We start from the raw sequence: 22456 nt of genomic DNA, 5'->3' as shown, positions 1-22456 counted from the left end.
AGTGGCTCAGTACACTATATCATCCCTCCTCTCAGTAAATCTTACTCTATGTAAGGCCTCCTCCGTCTGCCAGCCCATCCAAACTCGTGTTCCCTATTCCATGTTGTGTTTTTCACACTCCCTAGGCTTAGGGGTCTCGTCAAAACGGGCCAAGTCGACAGTGAATCGCTCGCTGACAAATTTGCATCATCAATCAAGTGTTCTTGGAAAGGAGAATCAGAGCCATTCCGGTCATAGCCAGGCACTGAGCAGCTCTCACGCAGAGACAAAATGGGTGAGGCAAGTTACAGTATTTGTTGCGACTGTTGTTGATCCTTTGTGACTGTATGTGTATCACTAAAATATATAGCTAACTGGGGACAGCAGGGATACATACATGCTGTGTACAGCACTTGCACACTGCTTCAATGCTCCTATTATATATGTACTGACAAACATAATTTCTACCTAAATCTATCATGAGCACAACAGCAGTAGCTGTTTATATAGGTTATTTAGAGTATTTTTTACAGTATTTTCCATGCCAAACACTTGAATAAAAAGGTTTATCAACCGTATAGCACTACATAAAAGCTCCGATGCCTGATACAAACAGTACCAGTTGAAAATTTGGGAAAACCTACTCATTCAGGGATTCTTTATTTATACTATTTTCTACATTTTAGAATAATAGTAACGACTTCAAAACTATGAAATAACACATATGGAATCATGTAGTAACCCCAAAAAATGGTAAACAAATCAAAATACATTTTAGATTATTCGAAGTAGCCACACTTTGCCTTGATGACAACTTTGCACACTCTTGGCATTATCTCAACCAGATTCACCTGGAATTATCTAACAGTCTTGAAGGAGTTCCACATATGCTGAGCACTTGTTGGTTGCCTTTCCTTCACTCTGTGGTCCAACTCTCATCCCTGACCATCTCAATTGGGTTGAGGTCAGGTTATTGTGGAGGCCAGGTCATCTGATGCAGCACTCCCATTACTCTCCTTCTTGGTCAAATAGCCCTCACACAGCCTGGAGGTGTGTTGGGTCATTGTCCTGTTGAAAAATAAATGATAGTCCCACTAAGCACAAACCAGGTGGGATGGCGTGTTGATTCAGAATGTTGTGGTAGCCATGCTGGTTAAGTGTGCCTTGAATTCTAAATAAAATCCCTGAGTGTCACCAGCAAAGCACCCCCACACCATCACACCTCCATGCTTCACGGTGGGAACTACACATGCAGAGATCATCCGTTCACCTACTCTGCGTCTCACAAAGACACGGCGGTTGGAAACAAAAAATCTCTAATTTGGACTCATCAGACCAAAGGACAGATTTCCACTGGTCTGATGTGCATTGCTTGTGTTTCTTAGGCCAAGCAAGTCTCTTCTTATTATTGGTGTACTTTAGTAGTGGTTTCTTTGCAGCAATTCGACCATGAAGGCCTGATTCACGCTGTCTCCTCTGAACAGTTGATGTTGAGATGTGTCTATTACTTAAACTCTGTAAAGAATTTATTTGGGCTGCAATTTCTGAGGCTGGTAATTCTAATGAAGTTATCTGCTGCAGCAGGGGTAACTCTGGGTATTCCTTTCATCATAGGGCTTGAAGGTTTTTGCGACTGCACTTTTCTGAATTGACTGACCTTCATGTCTTAAAGTAATGATGGACTGTCAGTTATCACAACACAACTGATTCCACAAAAATTCCACAAATTAACAAGGCACACCTGTTAATTGAAATGCATTCCAGGTGACTACCGCATGAAACTGGTTGAGAGGATGCAAAGAGTGTGCAAAGCTGTCATCAAGGCAAATGGTGGCTACTTTGAAGAATCTCAAATATAAAATATATTTTGATTTGTTTAAAACTTTTTTGGTTACTACATGATTCCATGTGTGTTATTTCATAGTTTTGATGTCTTCACTATTGTTACACAATGTAGAAAAAAGTAAAAAATAAAGAAAAACCCTGGAACGAGTCCAAACCTTTGACTGATACTGTACATATTAACACACATCTATCTATGCACCTGAACTAATGAAATCCTGTGGCATCTCTCCAGTCCAGACATCACAGTGAGAACTCCGAACACGAGAGTTTAGAGAAATGAACATACTCAGAACTACCCAGAAGTGTCTATGCAATCCCATGCTATGGAGGCGGGGTTTTGGTCTACATACACCCCTATGTATGTATGTATGTATGTATGTATGTATGTATGTATGTATGTATGTATGTATGTATGTATGTATGTATGTATGTATGTATGTATGTATGTATCTGATGAATCACTGTTAAAAGGCTCTCTAGGCCCTAAGCAGTGAGCACATCGCAGCCTGAAGCCAAGACACAGCCCAGAGCCTGTCCAGGTCTACCCTAGAGAGAAAGAGAGGGGAGCAGGGAGAGACACCTAGGCCATGTTAGAGTCAACGAGCCACATCACATCAGCGTCTATCAGCCTGGCTACAAGCTTGCAGAGGAGCCTCAGGCTCAAGAAGGAGATGAGAGGGAGTGGTACAATGGAGTTGCTTTAAATTCCTCAGAGCCCCACCGGGATGGAGAGATGGAGAGAGCAGGGGAATGAGTTTAGTAATGTAGGACTCAATAGCACTGAGCAGAACCCATAAAGCAATAGGATTCAACCCTCTTAAATCTGTAGGGACACCATTTTCTCTTAAATAACCCCCAAAAAAGCCTGTGCACAAATTCTGAGTGAGTGATATTAAAACATAAATAATGGTGTGTGTTGTTGGCCCAGCATTGGTGTGAAACTTTGGTATGTGTAGATCACTCACGCACCCTGGAGGCCATTTTCTATTCCCAAGTCAGGCGTAGACACAAAACAGTAATCGGTCAGAGGAAGCCCCTAGGGCTCGAGGAATCTTCACCCTGACACTGTACAGCTCACCTCAAGCTGGGGCCAGGAGTGATGCATAACATAAAGGAATGCATATATCTTATTCTTGAACCCTCGGACTCAAGAAAAATAGTAAAAACTTGAGGAAGAGGACGGATACTCCACTAACAGATGTAGCCTAACTATAGGAACTTGTCATAAACCGTCCAAAACATTGTGCCCCTTGCAGTGCAAAATTGTAATTAAATGTAGCTTGATCCAACTTCTAATTAACTGTGGTGTTCCCCAAGGCAAGCCCTACTCAAACCCTGTAAGTAGTGTTAACATTACCCCACATTCAAATATAGAACAGAGCTGTGTTTTTGCAACATAGAGAAAACAGCAATTGAAACCATGCCTCCCAAGTCCTTCCTAAACTGCCTGGTGTTTTCCCAACTCAGAAAGTGATAGTTTGGCACCCCCTTGTGGAATAAAGAAGTAAAAATGGCCACTCATCTCCAATATTAAAACCCAATAATTCTAATGGGATTATCCATCTGTTACTTTAATATGAAGACAAGGTTCCTTTATTTAAGTAACTTGATTATAGCTTTCAATACATATGTCCTTTTATGTCCAAGAAACACTAAAGACTAAAGGAATTTTGGCAGCTCTCAATGACTTGGGAGCAAAAACAGACTATAATAATAAAGACGTTTGAGGCAGTTTCCTGGCGCCATTTTATGGACAATGTGGGGAATATTTATAATGACAGAAAGTCTGAGGAATGTTTAGTGACAATTAGATAAAACAGCAAAGCTGGTTGCAAGTCATCTCCACAAGTCATACTTCGCAACCATGGCCTATTTATTGCATTTACCTCTCTTATCCTACCTCATTTGCACATGCTGTATATAGATTTTTCTACTGTATTATTGATTGCATGTTTGTTTATTCCATGTGTAACTCTGTGTTGTTGTATGTGTCGAACTGCTATGCTTTGTCTTGGCCAGGTAGCAGTTGCAAATGAGAACTTGTTCTTAACTAGCCAACCTGGTTAAATAAAGGTGAAGTACAAAAGAAAACAAAACAAATCTGCAGTTGAAAGGGAGTGTTTTGCTAGTTACTGAGATAAGAATGTTGGTGAGTAGGTAATGAGTTGGGTAAGACAGTGATGAGGATATTTTCTGTTTTCTATTCTTTTGCTTCCAGAAGTATATTTTGCCATTAAAATCCTTTCAGTTAGCTAAAGGAAGTTGTGCCCCTGGCCTGTAAACAGGCAGAGTATGCCCTTGGTAGGGCAGTCAAACAGCATACTTGCCAAGAGGCTAGCGTATGGAACGAATTCAGTGCCAACAGAAATTGCATTTGAATTTCATAATTTTTTGCACAAATTGAATCTATGAACTCATAAATTGAACTTGTATTTCATGATTTGAAACTGAATTGAATTAGTATTGCATTCAGGTTCAAAATATACAAGTAAAATTGAATATTTAAAAAAGGTAAATATTGCATCAATCGTCTGTGTATCAAGTTAACAAACCATTATTAAGTTAATCAAAGATAAATATACTCATAATAGTTCAAATGCTAGAGCCAAATTCATTGGAAGAAAATACATTCTACATGACACAAAGGCTTCAGAAACTGCCAGAAACTACCTTTCCTGTCTGACAAAGTACCAAGATGTTGTCTCTGGATGTTGTCTCTGGGTGCATCATAAATTTTGATAAAGTTGAAATTATAGTTCGAAAATCTGATACACAGACAATGAATGCAATGTTTACCATATAGAGTACCACAGCATGGGTCATAATACCCAGAATACCTAGCCGTCAAACATAGAAAGGGTTCGAATCATTTTTCCACCAATCATTTTCCCCAAAGAGCATTTTAGAAACTGGGGTTTCGTGCAGGCTTACTCTGGAGTGACATTTTGATAATCATGTAAATCACTCAAGGACAAGGTGATTTTAACTTGCCTTCGTAAAGTATTCAGAACCTTTGACTTTTTCCACATTTTGTTACTTATTCTAAAAATGATAAATTGTTTTTTTTAACCATCACAATATTGTGATACACAATACCCCATAATGAAGATACAAAAACATTGTTTTTTTATGTTTGCTAATAATTTAAAAAAATGAAATATTACATTAACATAAGTACTCAGACCCTTTACTCAGTACTTTGTTCAAGCACATTTGGCAGCGATTACAGCATCGATTCTTCTTGCGTATGACACTACAAGCTTGGCACACCTATATTTGGGAAGTTTCTTCCATTCTTCTATGCAGATCCTCTCAAGTCCAATCTCTGGCTGGGTCACTCAAGAACATTCAGAGACTTGTCCCGAAGCCACTCCTGCATTGTCTTGGCAGTGTGCTTAGGGTCGTTGTCCTGTTGAAAGGTGAACCTTCGCGCCAGTCTGAGGTCCTGAGTCCTCTGGAGCAGGTTTTCATCAAGGATCGCACTGTACTTTACTCCGTTCATCTTTGCCTCGAGTCTGACTAGGCTCCCAGTCCCTGCCGCTGAAAAACATCCCCACAATATGATGCTGCCACCACCATGCTTCACAGTAGGGATTGTGCCAGTTTTCCTCCAGATGTGATGCTTGGCATTGAGGCCAAAGAGTTCAATCTTGGTTTCATCAGACCAGAGAATCTTGTTTCTCATGGTCTGAAAGTCTTTAGGTGCCTTTTGGAAAACTCCAAGCGGGCTGTTATGTGCCTTTTACTGAGGAGTGGCTTCCGTCTGGCCACTCTACCATAAAGCCCTGATTGGTGGAATGCTGGAGAGATGGTGGTCCTTCTGGAAGGTTCTCCCATCTCCACAGAGGAACTCTGGAGCTCTGTCAGAGTGACCATCGGGTTCTTGGTCACCTCTCTGACCATGGCCCTTCTCCCCCGATTACTCAGTTTGGCCGGGTGGCCAGCTCTACGAAGAGTCTTGGTGGTTCCAAACTTTTTCAATTTAAGAATGATGGAAGCCACTGTTTTCATGGACCTTCAATGCTGGAGAAATGTTTTGGTACCCTTCCCAGAAACTGTCCCTCAACACAATCCTGTCTTGGAGCTCTACAGACAATTCCTTCGACCTCGTGGCTTGGTTTTGCTCTGACATGCACTGTCAACTGTAGGACCTTAGATAGAATTTACCACAGGTGGACCTAAATCAAGTTGTAGAAGCATCTCAAGGATGATGAATGTAAACAGGATGCACCTTAGCTCAATTTCGAATCTCATAGCAAAGGGTTTGAATACCTACACTTGAAGTTTAAATACACTTAGGTTGGAGTCATTAAAACTCATTTTTCAACCACTCCACAAATTTCTTGTTAATTAACAACCTATAGTTTTGGAAAGTTGGTTAGGACATCTACTTTGTGCATGACACAAGTATATTTCCAACAATTGTTTACAGACCGACTATTTCACTTATAATTTACTGTATCACAATTACAGTGGGTCAGAAGTTTACATATAGTAAGTTGACTGTGCCTTTACACAGCTTGGAAAATTCCAGAAAATTATGTAGTCTTTAGAAGCTTCTGATAGGCTAATTGACATCATTTGAGTCAATTGGAGGTGTACCTGTGGATGCATTTCAAGGCCTACCTTCAAACTCAGTGCCTCTTTGCTTGACGTCATGGGAAAATCAAAAGAAATCAGCCAAGACCTCAGAAAAATCATTGTAGACATCCACAAGTCTGGTTCGTCCTTGGGAGCAATTTCCAAATGCCTGAAGGCACCACGTTCATCTGTACAAACAATATTACGCAAATATAAACACCACGCAGCCGTCATACCTCTCAAGAAGGAGACGCGTTCTGTCTCCTAGAGATGAACGTACTTTGGTGCGAAAAGTGCAAATCAATCCCAGAACAACAGCAAAACACATTGTGAAGATGCTGGAGGAAACAGGTAAAAAAATATCTATATCCACAGTAAAACGAGTCCTATAGACATAACCTGAAAGGCCACTCAGCAAGGAAGAAGCCACTGCTCCAAAACCGCCAGAAAAAAGCCAGACAACAGTTTGCAACTGCACATGGGAACAAAGATCGTTCTTTTTGGAGAAATGTCCTCTGGTCTGATGAAACAAAAATAGGACTGTTTGGCCATAATAACCATCGTTATGTTTGTAGGAAAAAGGGGGTGGCTTGCATGCCGAAGAACACCATCTCAACCGTGAAGCACGGGGGTGGCAGCATCATGTTGTGGGGTGCTTTGCTGCAGGAGGGACTGGTGCACTTCACAAAATAGATGGCATCATGAGGGTGGAAATTATGTGGATATATTGAAGCAACATTTCAAGACACCAGTCAGGAAGTTAAAGCTTGGTCACAAATGCGTCTTCCAAACGGACAATGACTCCAAGCATACTTCCAAAGTTGTGGCAAAATGGAAGGACAACAAAGTCAAGGTATTGGAGTGGCCATCACAAAGCCCGGACTTAAATCCCATATAAAATGTGTGGGCTGAAAAAGCGTGTGCGAGCAAGGAGGCCTACAAACCTGACTCAGTTACACCAGCTCTGTAAGGAGGAATGGGCCAAAATTCACCCAACTTATTGTAGGAAGCTTGTGGATGGCTACCTGAAACATTTGACCCAAGTTAAACAATTTAAAGGCAATACTAATTGAGTGTATGTAAACTTCTGACCAACTGGGAATGTGATTATTCTACTATTATTCTGACATTTCACATTCTTAAAATAAAAGTGGTGATCCTAACTGACCTAAGACAGGGAATTTTTACTAGGATTAAATGTCAGGAATTGTGAAAAACGTATTTGTATTTGGCTAAGGTGTATGTAAACTTCCGAATTCAATTGTATGTAAATAAGGTCTGTTTTTGTTATTTCTAATAAATTTGCAAATATTTCTAAAAACCTGTTTTCGCTTTGTTATTATGGAGTATTGTGTGCAGATTGCTGAGGGATTCATTTTATCAATTTTAGAATAAGGCTGTAACGTGACAAAATGTGGAAAAAGTCAAGGGGTTTCAGACCTTACAGTGCCTTCAGACTCTCCGAAGGCACTGTATTCGCCTGTATTAACCCCTCAAAAATAACATGCTAATTAGCTGCTAATGTGGCTATCATAAAGAACTACAAATGCCATGAACTGGACGATAATTATATTTACCTCAATTCGGCATTATCTCTGGATCAACTATCTAATGTTAGTTAAATGCAGTAAGGAACATAGTCTAAATTTCTTAAATTGACAATTCTGTGAACCGTCTTGTGCAGGTTTTCAATTGACACAACACCTGTTAGCTAGAGATGACATACAGGAGCTTGCAGGGATTTGTAGTTTTGCATGATGTCTACTTTTATGCTAATTAGCATTTTCAAATCAGAGTAAATAGAGATGAATATATTGATATAGCTTTTTTAACAGATTTACAAGGTTATCAAAACGTCAAGCCAGGGTAAGCCTACATTAAACACAGCCCTTATTTTAAGTGTTTATAAAATCCCTTATTGAAAAAATGAATTATGGAAAAACATTTGGAACGATTTCCTTACTTGACCTTAAGTTTTATGGGTATTATGACATCTCCACTGTGGGGCCCTATGCTAATTGAATATATTAATTAATTTGTTTAAAACTGAATGCAAAATTCATTAAATTTAGTTTCAAATCATGAAATACAAGTTCAATGTATTAATTAAATGATTCAATTTGTGCACTACAAACTAAAAAATAGGAAATTTAAATTTAATAATACCAATTCAAAATGATGGAATTCAAATACAATTTCTGTTGGCACTGAAATAGCTCCATACTAGCTGTCCTATGGGAGATGCTGTTACGTGTCCAGCGTCTTGTGTGTGAGAGTGTTTGGTGGGTGCGGCCTGTTTCACCTCAGCAGAGAGAAGACACTGTAGGAGTTCCTCACTGAACTCTGGTCCACAAGGAGTAAACTGTTCTTCTTCCTTTCAGAGTGGTCCTGAAATAGGCACATTTCAACCTTACAATAACAAAACAAAACATAGAAAAACTACTTATAGAATGTTTATGGTCTATATTAGGGACATAATTCCTGGATCAAAGTCGGCAGTACCTTATGATCAAAGTCACTTGCATAGTAGCCATCATTCAATCCAAATATGATTTCATTTGGATTCCTGGAGCGGATCTGTGGAGGAACAAAGCAGTGGCATTTAGTATGTCTGTATTAAAAGAAGAGAAAGGCTGTTATTGTCTAGATGACTGCATGGATGCTAGTCAGCATACATCCCAAAGTAGCCTACATTTTATGAGCGTGTGCGTTTACACACTGACCTGCTGCCCTGTGTATCTGAGCCCATCCAGGTTGACCTTCCACTCTATGAGGAGTGTGAACTGTTCCTCCCAACCGCCCCAGATCCTCACCACGAAGCAGGACACAGAAGTGTCAAGGAGGTCCGGCAGCATGCCAAAGTCCAGGCTCCGCCATGTTGGATTCTGACAAAGACAGGCCAAGACAAGGGATTATGCAGCTGAATGAATGATCCCACTGAGATGGAACGTTTTGATTAGTTCCAGTTCAAGTAATATTGCAAATGAAAACAACCAAGTGTTTAATTTGTTCAAATGACAAATTCTAATGTGTGTCAATAGTGTGTGTGAAAGTGACTCGAGCACACAAAATGGTGCTGAACCAGGATGTTAATTGTTAATTTATCTGTCATGTAACTGTTGTCCCACTTACAAAAGTCTGGACAAATATTTACAAATCCAACATCAATATCCTGAGGTGATTTGTCATCATAAAATCTCACAGGGTTTCAGACGGAGCTCTAGGTTACTCTAACCAAGAGCCGGTGATATATCGAATTAGCGCGACATTCCAAATGCCTGTATAGCAAACATCTAGTTTTTTTTATTTTCATGAGAGTAGTCTTTTTGGTCTAATCTCCTTCGCTACTTCTGTGCTGTGTGTACCTTTCCATTTCTCTCTCACAGACACTCCCCCCAAGCCCCTTCCTCTGCCACTCACAAATTTGAGAGATCACTTCTTCCTCTCTGACAAGCGGTTTCAACTCACTATTTGCATTTGAGGTTTGGTACAACAGAATTGTTTTTATTTCACCTTTATTAACTAGGTTGGCTAGTTGAGAACAAGTTCTCATTTACAACTGTGACCTGGCCAAGATAAAGCATAGCAGTGTGAACAGACAACAACACAGAGTTACACATGGAGTAAACAATAAACAAGTCAATAACAGTAGAAAAAAAATAATCTATATACATTGTGTGCAAAAGGCATGAGGAGGTAGGCAATAAATAGGCCATAGGAGTGAATCATTACAATTTAGCAGATTAACACTGGAGTGATAAATTATCAGATGAACATGTGCAGGTAGAGATACTGGTGTGCAAAAGAGCAGAAAGGTAAATAAAATAAAAACAGTATGGGGATGAGGTAGGTAAATTGGGTGGGCTATATACCGATGGACTATGTACAGCTGCAGCGATCGGTTAGCTGCTCAGATAGCAGATGTTTAAAGTTGGTGAGAGAGATAAAAGTCTCCAACTTCAGAGATTTCTGCAATTCGTTCCAGTCGCAGGCAGCAGAGAACTGGAAGGAAAGGCGGCCAAATGAGGTTTTGGCTTTAGCGATGATCAGTGAGATACACCTGCTGGAGCGTGTTCTACGGGTGGGTGTTGCCATCGTGACCAGTGAACTGAGATAAGGCAGAGCTTTACCTAACATAGACTTGTAGATGACCTGGAGCCAGTGGGTCTGGAGGCGAAGATGTAGCGAGGGCCAGCTGACTAGAGCATACAGGTCGCAGTGGTGGGTGGTGTAAGGTGCTTTAGTAACAAAACGGATGGCACTGTGATAAACTGCTGAGTATTGGAAGCTATTTTGTAGATGACATCGCCGAAGTCGAGGATCGGTAGGATAGTCAGTTTTACTAGGGTAAGTTTGGCCGCGTGAGTGAAGGAGGCTTTGTTGCGAAATAGAAAGCCGACTCTAGATTTGATTTTGGATTGGAGTCCGGAAGAAGAGTTTGCAGTTTAGCCAGACACCTAGGTACTTATAGATGTCCACATATTCTAGGTCGGCACCATCCAGGGTGGTGATGCTAGTCGGGCGTGCGGGTGTAGGCAGCGAACGGTTGAAAAGCATGCATTTGAAATCAGCCATATGGACACCAAAACGCATTTAGACATTATTTTACTGTAATAGAGAAGTTAAAGGTTAACTCCTCAAATTGCACGCAGAACAGACACTAATTAAAATGGTAGTATCAATGAACATTGGTTCTGGAAAATGAATGCTCAGTTTGTTACACGTGTTATTGCGGGACCATGTACCGCTAGCAGCATTTTAGCCAAATACTGTTACACTAGCCGTCTAGTCTGTTTTATAAATATGCAATAAGCATAAAACACAATTATATAAGGAATTGGCAACTCGTTCTCATTCTGAGAAACAAGGTAGGCCACTTGAATTCAACATTTTAACAAGTAGACAGGCTAGCATGCTGTTCAAACAGTTGGAGACAGACAGAAAGGTGTGATCATAACAATTCAACTGTTCTACCAACCTTGTTAGCTAGCAAATAAATCCATGTTGGCTAAACATTCAATTTAAGAGAATAGCTGGCTACTCACTAGCACATGGGCTTGTGCTTCAGAGATTGTTCAGGAGACCAGTGTTAGCAAGTCTCATAAATAATGCCTGCTAAAAGAAGGTAGACATTATTAGTGAATGTGCATTATGCATGGTTCTCATTAAATGTGTAACAAAAAGGGCATTTTCATAGACAGACTTGAAATCCAGATCATTGATTATCGCAAAAAAGCAGGTTATACAATTTTGATAAAACAATGACATTATTTGTGGGTCTTGTGGTTGTGGATTGCTTATATTTAGCCTCGGTATAATTTCACAAGGCCTGAATTCATTAGATTATTGTTGACTGTTAGAAATGCAGTGTATTTGACTTTTAATTGTACACCAAAGCTATTATAAAAGAAAACATAGGTAAAACTTTACTTGACACCATAACCATGTCATAACAGCTGACAACTTGTCATAACCTGTCATAATATAGTGATAATGCACGAAAAGCTGGTGTTTGGAGGATATATTGGCATGGGTGTTGTTGGTCGAGGGCCGGTGTTAACCGTGCCAATATATCCTCCAAAACACCGGCTTCGGGGGCTTTATCACGTTTACCCAACCGGTTACCAACATATTCAACTAATGAAAAATCAAAATTAGTTAATGAATTTATTCAAACTATTTCATCCTTCCACATTATATAGTCCCAAAACAAATCTAGGGTTGGTAGCCAAGGGGGCTGGTCGTTATGGCTGCGAGAGACGCGACCCAGTCATTCAGTATTTTTGTTCTGTATCTATGGACGCAACCCAGTCATTCGTTCTAAATGTTCCATTGCCATATTGGCTGACATTCTTAACAACTGTAGCTGCTGTTTAAACTGTTTTCTAGTGCCATTTATTTGGATACATCCATAACAATGAGCTGTCGTTAATGAGGCACGATTTCGCCTGGCATAGAAAATGTGCTCTCTCGTCAGGATACTTTTGTTCACAGGAGCTAGCCAACAACACAGCTAACACAATCATTGCAAACTAGCTACACTTCGTTTCGTTTGACCTCTTTTTTTTTTAAATGTACATTTCTTTGTTTAAATTCATTAAAATGCCAGCTGATTCGTGTGTTCGACTGATTGATTAACGCTGCCTGCCACTCTCTCTCGTCCCGACTCCTATGGGACAGTTGGAGATAGAATTTGAATATTGAAACAATGTTGCAAATGTCGAAGATACAGACATTAAGATGTATACAAATCTCCACTGTTGAAAACTAAATGTTAGTCTAAAAGAAAATGTGAGATCATGTCTACATGTGTTTTATAGTGCCTGGGCTGATGAGACAGTGGAATTTAACGTCAATAGATTTAGCCGGTGGTAACTTGTGGAATAGACAACCGCTGGAATGGGCTTTTATATTTTATTTTGAACCAAGTCAGTTAAAGAACAAATTCTTATTCGCAATGACGGTCTACACCGGCCAAATCCAGACGACGCTGGGCCAACTGTGCGCTGCCCTATGGGACTCCCAATCACCGCCGGTTGTGATACTGCCTGCAATCGAACCAGTGTGTCTGTAGTGATGCCTCAAGCACTGAGATGCAGTGACTTAGTCTGCCGCGCCACTCGTTGAAACCAATCAGTATTCAGGATTAAACCCACCCGTTGTATAATAAAGGTCATAACACTGTCATGACATACATTTAGACCTGTTATGACATATATTGCACTATTCTAAGGCTGGTTATTATGACACCTAAATAAAAGTGTTAAAACACACACAACCTACCATTCAAGGCAAACCATTCCATTACACCATGGTCTACTTGTCAACAGTATGTTTGCTATATAACATTTTCTGAAATTGACCATATGAAATTATAATTGCGCACACATTGATGTCAGACATGCACCTACTCCAGTGCTCTGTTGCTGATGACTGGGATGAATGCAAGAGCAGATTTCAGGAGAAGGACAAGACACCCTCTTTTTGACTGACATAAAGGGCATGTATGTGATCGGCCTATCTGGCTTATATAATTATGAGGGTCATAATGCTTCCTGACAGTGTCATAAAGTGCATTTTCTAAGTCCAAGTAAAGTGACACAGGAGGGTCATAATGCTTCATGACAGTGTCTTAAAGTGGATTTTATACAAGTTTTTAATGACTAAAGAATTTGTTACAACAAAGGATTTCATTCTCAAATTGTATTATTTATTCTAATTAGTTTTTTCCCTGCCAAGAAGTTTCCTTTCGTTTGAAAGTTTGTTTCTGCAGCAAGGTCTTCAGATGCATTACTTTCTCTGAAAAATAAAGAAAATAAATCAGAATAGAGTATGCTACAATTCAGTGACAGCGCTAAAAAAAAGCTGAAAACGAATTATACCAAATATATTATAGCAAACAGTTTCACACATTCTCAAATACATGACAATCACAGTCTCAATGTTTTCATAACATTGCTAACTAGCTCTCAACTATTCATGTAGCTAGCTAGTTAGCTACCATCTAGTTAGTGTTTGTTTAGCTAACATTAGCTGCCCTATCACTGAATATGGTGGTGGTGTGCAAAAATACAGTAAATAAACCCATGCATCGTTGAGGTAAAAGTTCATATGATTCACTCTATATACAATGCTAATTGTACTAACGAATTATAGAAGAGGCCTGTTTATTAACTGTAACAAAAAAACATGGACAGCTAACACTGAGATAGCTAATGTTAAAGGTTAGCATGCAACAGTTGGATTCACATTTCATAAAAAGTAACCTAAAATACATTATTAGCATGGTTCATATGTACTCATGTAAATACACTTAATACTTGACATCGTTTGTAAAAAAAAAAATAATAATAATAATAATAATAATTTTTTAAAGTATGAGCCAAAATGTTTATAATGAAAATGTATTTAATCTGAGACATCTCATTGACTTGGCTAGCTACATAACGTTACAAATTAAGATTATTTAGCCTGGCTATGATCATATGCAGGGGAACATATTTAGTTTTTCATTCAGTCAAAAATTGGAACTACAGTCGTGGCCAAAAGTTGAGAATGACACAAATATTAATTTTCACAAAGTCTGCTGCCTCATATTGTATGATGGCAATTTGCATATACTACAGAATGTTATGAAGAGTGATCAGATTAATTGCAAAGTCCCTTTTTGCCATGCAAATGAACTGAATCCCCCAAAAACATTTACACTGCATTTCAGCCCTGCCACAAAAGGACCAGCTGACATCATGCCAGTGATTCTCTCGTTAACACAGGTGTGAGTGTTGACGACGACAAGGCTGGAAATCACTCTGTCATGCTGATTGAGTTCGAATAACAGACTGAAAGCTTCAAAAGGAGGGTGGTGCTTGGAATCATTGTTCTTCTTCTGTCAACCATGGATACCTACAAGGAAACATGTGCAGTCATCATTGCTTTGCACAAAAAGGGCTTCACGGGCAAGAATATTGCTGCCAGTAAGATTGCACCTAAAATCAACCATTTATCGGATCATCAAGAACATCAAGGAGAGCGGTTCAATTGTTGTGAAGAAGGCTTCAGGGTGCCCAAGAAATTCCAGCAAGCGCCAGGACCGTTTCCTAAAGTTGATTCAGCTGCGGGTTCAGGGCACCACCAGTACAGGAATGGCAGCAGGCAGGTGTGAGTGCATCTGCACGCACAGTGAGGCGAAGACTTTTGGAGGATTGCCTGGTGTCAAGAAGGACGCAAAGAAGCCCCTTCACTCCAGGAAAAACATCAGGAACAGACTGATATTCTGCAAAAGGTACAGGGATTTGACTGCTGAGGACTGGGGTAAAGTCATTTTCTCTGATGAATCCCCTTTCCGATTGTTTGTGCGGAAAAAAGCTTGTCCAGAGAAGACAAGATGAGAGCTACCATCAGTCCTCTGTCATGCCAACAGTAAAGCATCCTGAGACCATTCATGTGTGGGGTTGCTTCTCAGTCAAGGGAGTGGGCTCACTCACAATTTTTCCCAGGAACACAGCCATGAATTTAAAAAAATGGTACAAAACACATCCTCCGAGAGCAACTTCTCCCAACCATCCAGGAACAGTTTGGTGACGAACAATGCCTTTTCCAGCATGATGGAGCACCTTGCCATAAGGCAAAAGGTGGCTCGGGGAATAACTAAGTGGCTCGGGGAACAAAACATTGATATTTTGGGTCCATGGCCAGGAAACTCCTGAGACTTTAATTTCATTGAGAACTTGTAGTCAATCCTCAAGAGGCGGGTGGACAAACAAAAAAACACAAATTCTAACCAACTCCAAGCAGTGATTATGCAAGAATGGGCTGCCATCAGTCAGGATGTGGCCCAGAAGTTAATTGACAGCATGCCAGGGCGGATTACAGAGGTCTTGAAAAAGTAGGGTCAACACTGCAAATATTGACTCTTTGCATCAACTTCATGTAATTGTCAATAGAAGCCTTTGACACTTATGAAATGCTTGTAATTATACTTCTGTGGAATACTGAAGTAACATCTGACAAAAATATCTAAAGACAATGAAGCAGCAAACTTTGTGGAAATTAATATTTATGTCATTCTCAAAACTTTTGGCCACGACTATACACATCAAAATGTAGATAAACATGTTATCTTTTCTGAAACAAAGCCATACTTATAAATGTTACAAACATGAAAACAGAATGAATAAGGAGACATGGACAAATGACATTTTTTCACTGGGCCTGCAGCTAACTGTTTAAATGTCTCCCCCTAGTGGTAGCACCAAGTATACATGTATATTAAAGCAAACCAATGGAGGACAATTATGTTGTGAACAAACTGATTCCAAAATATGGGCATTTATAGACCATCACAGGAAATGTTTTGTTGTTGTAAAGGCTAATAAGGGTGTTTTGTCCTACTCCTGCATTCATCCAAGTCATCAGCGCACTGGGCTATGCATGTATGACATCGATGTGTGTACAACTGCAATGGTAATAAAAACTTACAAATTTAGGAAATGTTACATTATTTACAAGTAGAATGGAATGGTTTGCCTTGTGTGGTAGGATGTGGGCTTTGGCACTCTTATATATAGATGTCATAACCACCCATAAATAACTATCGTGGTAGGGTTTGTGGATTTTGGCCCACTTATGTAGATGTCATAACCAGCCATAAACAAAATGCAATATAGTCACAATAGGTCTAAATATTCAGCATGACAGCGTTATGACCATATTATGATAGGTTATGACATTGAGATATATATATATATATAGAATCACCCATAAAGTTTAAAAATTAAATAATAATTTAAAAAAATATATATAAAATGATATGATTTTTAGGCCAAATCCAACGCAGCAGCCAAATCTGTCTGCAACATTGATGTCACCGTAAAGACATCACATGCCACATTTTGCCTGCTGTGAAAGACCCTGGACTGCTATATTCATCTAGCAGCAGTGCCCCGACCCGCTAAATCATTGCTGCCAATCCAATGAATAATTAATAGCTAGCTAGCTAGCTAGCTAGCTAGCTAGCTAGATAGATAGATAGATAGATAGATAGATAGATAGATAGACACACACTTTCTACTTACCAAGAGTCAGATGAACTCATGGATGCCATTTTTATGTCTCTGTGTGCAGCTTGAAGAAAATTGCTAACTAGCGTTAGCGCAATTGCTAGCTTTTCCCATAGACTTCCAGTCATTGGCTAACACTAGTTAGCAATGACTTGCAAAATTACCTTCAATGTCCTTCAAACTGCACACAGACATAAAAATGTATCCATTTATTAATGGGACTCTGGGAAAGTAGAAAAAAGGCTTGATTGGCAAAATCTCACACCATCCCTATAAGATCTGAGTGACAAGTTACAACATATATATTTGTAGCAAACAGAGTAAGCAGTGGCGCAAACTGCCACCGTTTGATCCTCACCCTCGCCCTACGGTGGGGGTGGGCAGAAAGGAGCAAGCTCCTTTGACAGACTAGAGAAGACAACGGGGAAACAGACAAAAACACTATAGAACAAACAAAGGTCATGGAGGAATGCTGACATTTTCAATACAAAGGCAGATTTCAGATCTCTGCCAGACACAATCCTGAGCTTAATCTGCAGTACATTTCAGACTAGGGCCCTGGAAAGTAAGGGAAAGGTAGGCTTGGAAAAGAGCTTAGGCCAGCTCATGATTCTACATTTGGCATGTTGGTAATGGTCTGCTGCTCTACTTGGCAGCATTCATCACAGACTCCATGCAGAGAAGGGAGCGCGTAGCAGCTGCTATTCCACAGAGGGTGTAGGACAATCGGTTCCCTGCAAACGAGGAAAATAAAAATATCGAAACTTCCGACTGAATCCAAGGACGTTGTGTTAATAGAGCCATTGCTGAGAAGGCAATATCTGATTTTGCTGAATGGCGTCTTGCAGAACACAATGGCAGACATGCTATGAACACGTTTAGAGAGAGAGAGAGAAATAGTACAATGGACGCTTGCGCATATTTTATACATACAGTATGTAAGCCTGTTTGTTTCCTCTTGTCTCATACAGTGTGTTGCTACAAGGCTGCTTTCCACCTTCCTGTCTGTTGTTTATATGACTGGGGTACAACATGAAGAAAGAGATTAGCGCATGCCAAGAACAGAGACGTTGACTGTTTTCTGTTGTTCTTGGCCTTATTGCACATATGCAACTGTCAATAAGAGACCATACAGTACAGTAAAACACTGTGCATTGCCCTCTGTGAAGCTATGGAGACAAGGAGATGGGAGCTTGCTGACACTGTGTGTATCAGTGATGACTCCCATTTAAAGCAGTCAGATTCATGGTCACAACACCATCCTGGTGTGGCCAACCTGTGCAATGTTGATACATCCAAGTCTGAATTCAAACGAAACAAACAAGTGCTTTTTTTGGTCGAGTTACTTTAGGTAATATTAGGTGTTCTTTCAGCAACTGTTTTGACAGATGAGAGGAAGTGAAAGGTAGGCTAATTGACTTGATTGTGTTAGAAACAATCACCAAGGCGGCTGACCTGAGTCCATGTACTGGCTTGCAGACAACACTCCTCTGCAATGGGGAAATGGAGGAAGCATGCCCTCTTTCCACACAGCAGCACTGGAGAAAGTGCCCACTGTTCACTCTCACATGTACACACACACAAACACGTTGTGGGCGTGGCAGAGTGCGTAAACCTGGACAGGGGTAGTGATAAACCTTTTGGCTGGCCGTGCTGTCACTTGTTTCTATTCTTGTGTCCTCTGAATGGAACTAAGCATATAACCGGTAGTGTGCTTCCACAGACATAAGCAGACAAATCATACAACAAAATCCACACAAAATGGATTGCTATGACATTCCATAGCTGGTGCTATAGTCATTTTGTGTGCGGCCAGGCAGCCTTCTTTGGCAAATTAATGTAGAATCTATCCAACACATGTTTGTTCTTTTGAAAAGAATGACACTCACCAATGAACCTCGGATGACTTCACTCTTGTAAAAGTCTGCAAGGGAAGGCAAAAAACAGGTTAAATTCATTTTAAAGCATTCTCAAACAGATATTGAGCCTTAGCAATCTCACGAGGATAAAGATCACCTCTATTCCTGTCATTATTGAAAGAGATACCTCACATCTCAAAATAGGGCTACTTAATGTTAGATCCCTTACTTCAAAGGCAATTATAGTCAATGAACTAGTCACTGATCATAATCTTGATGTGATTGTCCTGACTGAAACATGGCTTAAGCCTGATGAATTTACTGTGTTAAATGAGGCCTCACCTCCTGGTTACACTAGTGACCATATCCCCCGTGCATCCCGCAAAGGCGGAGGTGTTGCTAACATTTACGATAGCAAATTTCAATTTACAAAAAAAAATAAAGGCGTTTTTGTCTTTTGAGCTTCTAGTCATGAAATCTATGCAGCCTACTCAATCACTTTTTATAGCTACTGTTTACAGGCCTCCTGGGCCATATACAGCGTTCCTCATTGAGTTCCCTGAATTCCTATCGGACCTTGTAGTCATAGCAGATAATATTCTAATTTTTGGTGACTTTAATATTCACATAGAAAAGTCCACAGACCCACTCCAAAAGGCTTTCGGAGCCATCATCGACTCAGTGGGTTTTGTCCAACATGTCTCTGGATCTACTTACTGTCACAGTCATACTCTGGACCTAGTTTTGTCCCATGGAATAAATGTTGTGGATCTTAATGTTTTTCCTCATAATCCTGGACTATCGGACCACCATTTTATTATGTTTGCAATTGCAACAAATAATCTGCTCAGACCCCAACCAAGAAGCATCAAAAGTCATGCTATAAATTCACAGACAACACAAAGATTCCTTGATGCCCTTCCAGATTCTCTCTGCCTGCCCAAGGACGCCAGAGGACAAAAATCAGTTAACCACCTAACTGAGGAACTCAATTTAACTTTGCGCAATACCCTAGATGCAGTTACACCCCTAAAAACATTTCTCATAAGAAACTAGCTCCCTGGTATACAGAAAATACCCGAGCTCTGAAGCAAGCTTCCAGAAAATTGGAACGGAAATGGCGCCACACCAAATTGGAAGTCTTCGGACTAGCTTGGAAAGACAGTACCGTGCAGTATCGAAGAGCCCTCACTGCTGCTCGGTCATCCTATTTTTCGAACTTAATTGAGGAAAATAAGAAAACTCCAAAATTTATTTTTTTATGCTGTTGCAAAGCTAACTAAAAAGCAGCATCCCCCAAGTGAGGATGGCTTTCACTGCAGCAGTAATAAATTCATGAACTTCTTTGAGGAAAATATCATGATTATTAGAAAGCAAATTACGGACTCCTCTTTAAATCTGAGTATTCCTTCAAAGCTCAGTTGTTCTGAGTCTGCACAACTCTGCCAGGACCTAGGAACAAGAGAGACACTCAAGACAATCAAGAGAGACACTTTTAGTACTATATATATATATATATCTTGACACAACGATGAAAATAATCATGGCCTCTAAACCTTCAAGCTGCATACTGGACCCTATTCCAACTAAACTACTGAAAGAGCTGCTTCCTGTGCTTGGCCCTCCTATGTTGAACATAATAAATGTCTCTCTATCTACCAGATGTGTACCAAACTCACTAAAAGTGGCAGTAATAAAGCCTCTCTTGAAAAAGCCAAACCTTGACCCAGAAAATATTTTTAAAACTATCGGCCTATATCGAATCTTCCATTCCTGTTGCGCAGCAACTCACTGCCTTCCTGAAGACAATGTTTACGAAATGCTTCAGTCTGGTTTTGTGAAGGTGGTAAATTACCTTTTAATGGCATCAGACTGAGGCTCTGCATCTGTCCTCATGCTCCTAGACCTTAGTGCTGCTTTTGATACCATCGATCACCACATTCTTTTGGAGAGATTGGAAACCCAAATTGGTCTACACGGACAAGTTCTGGCCTGGTTTAGATCTTATCTGTCGGAAAGATATCAGCTTGTCTCTGAATGGTTTGCCCTCTGACAAATCAACTGTAAATTTCGGAGTTCCTCAAGGTTCCGTTTTAGGACCACTATTGTTTTCACTATATATTTTAGCTCTTGGGGATGTCATTCGAAAACATAACATGGTGAAGCCCCAAAATTGCCCTCGCTGGAAGCCTGTGTTTCAGACATAAGGAAGTGGATGGCTGCAAACTTTCTACTTTTAAACTCGGACAAAACAGAGATGCTTGTTCTAGGTCCCAAGAAACAAAGAGATCTTCTGTTGAATCTGACAATTAATCTTAATAGTTGTACAGTCGTCTCAAATACAACTGTGAAGGACCTCGGCGTTATCCTGGACCCTGATCTCTCTTTTGACGAACATATCGAGACTGTTTCAAGGACAACTTTTTTCCATCTACGTAACAATGGCTAAAATCAGAAAATATCTGTCCAAAAATGATGCAGAAAAATTAATCCATGCTTTTGTTACTTCGAGGTTAGACTATTGCAATGCTCTACTCTCCAGCTACCCGGATAAAGCACTAAATAAACTTCAGTTAGTGCTAAATACGATTGCTAGAATCCTGACTAGAACCAAAAAATTTGATCATAATACTCCAGTACTAGCCTGCCTACACTGGCTTCCTGTCAAGGCAAGGGCTGATTTCAAGGTCTTACTGCTAACCTACAAAGCATTACATGGGCTTGCTCCTACCTATCTCTCTGATTTGGCCCTGCCATACATACCTACACGTACGCTACGGTCACAAGACTCAGGCCTCCTAATTGTCCCTAGAATTTCTAAGCAAACAGCTGGAGGCAGGGCTTTCTCCTATAGAGCTTCATTTTTATGAAATGGTCTGCCTACCCATGTGAGAGACGCAGACTCGGTCTCAACCTTTAAGTCTTTACTGAATACTCATCTCTTCGGTGGGTCATATGATTGAGTGTAGTCTGGCCCTTGGAGTGTGAAGGTGAACGGAAAGGCTCCGGAGCAACGAACCGCCCTTGCTGTCTCTGCCTGGCTGGTTCCCCTCTTTCCACTGGGATTCTCTGCCTCTAAACCTATTACAGGGGCTGAGTCACTGGCTTACTGGTGCTCTTTCATGCCATCCCTAGGAGGGGTGCATCACTTGAGTGGGTTGAGTCACTGATGTGATCTTCAAATCAAATCAAATTTTATTTGTCACATACACATGGTTAGCAGATGTTAATGCGAGTGTAGCGAAATGCTTGTGCTTCTAGTTCCGACAATGCAGTGATAACCAACAAGTAATCTAACTAACAATTCCAAAACTACTGTCTTATACACAGTGTAAGGGGATAAAGAATATTTACATAAGGATATATGAATGAGTGATGGTACAGAGCAGCATACAGTAGATGGTATCGAGTACAGTATATACATATGAGATGAGTATGTAGACAAAGTAAACAAAGTGGCATAGTTAAAGTGGCTAGTGATACATGTATTACATAAGGATGCAGTCGATGATGTAGAGTACAGTATATACGTATGCATATGAGATGAATAATGTAGGGTAAGTAACATTATATAAGGTAGCATTGTTTAAAGTGGCTAGTGATATATTTACATCATTTCCCATCAATTCCCAT

At 40.1% G+C, this 22456-nt stretch overlaps 1 protein-coding gene across 2 annotated transcripts in view; it reads right to left on the bottom strand.

Moving 5' to 3' along the window:
* LOC118391174 (UV radiation resistance-associated gene protein-like) overlaps window positions 1-22456 on the bottom strand; it is a 153889-nt gene that overhangs the window by 119936 nt on the left and 11497 nt on the right. For both annotated transcript variants that reach the window (XM_052457896.1, XM_035782280.2), the window contains exons 3-6: window positions 18854-18888; window positions 9129-9290; window positions 8908-8982; window positions 8708-8793 (exon numbers count right to left, since the gene is read on the bottom strand). In XM_052457896.1, the coding sequence (XP_052313856.1) occupies window positions 8708-8793; window positions 8908-8982; window positions 9129-9290; window positions 18854-18888 (358 nt within the window). The remainder of the gene's footprint in view (window positions 1-8707; window positions 8794-8907; window positions 8983-9128; window positions 9291-18853; window positions 18889-22456) is intronic.

Source organism: Oncorhynchus keta, chromosome 12 (assembly GCF_023373465.1).
Source record: "Oncorhynchus keta strain PuntledgeMale-10-30-2019 chromosome 12, Oket_V2, whole genome shotgun sequence".
Taxonomy (NCBI): Eukaryota; Metazoa; Chordata; class Actinopteri; order Salmoniformes; family Salmonidae; genus Oncorhynchus; species Oncorhynchus keta.
Note: the sequence above shows the minus strand (reverse complement) of the source record. Positions and strands in the feature narration are given on the sequence as shown.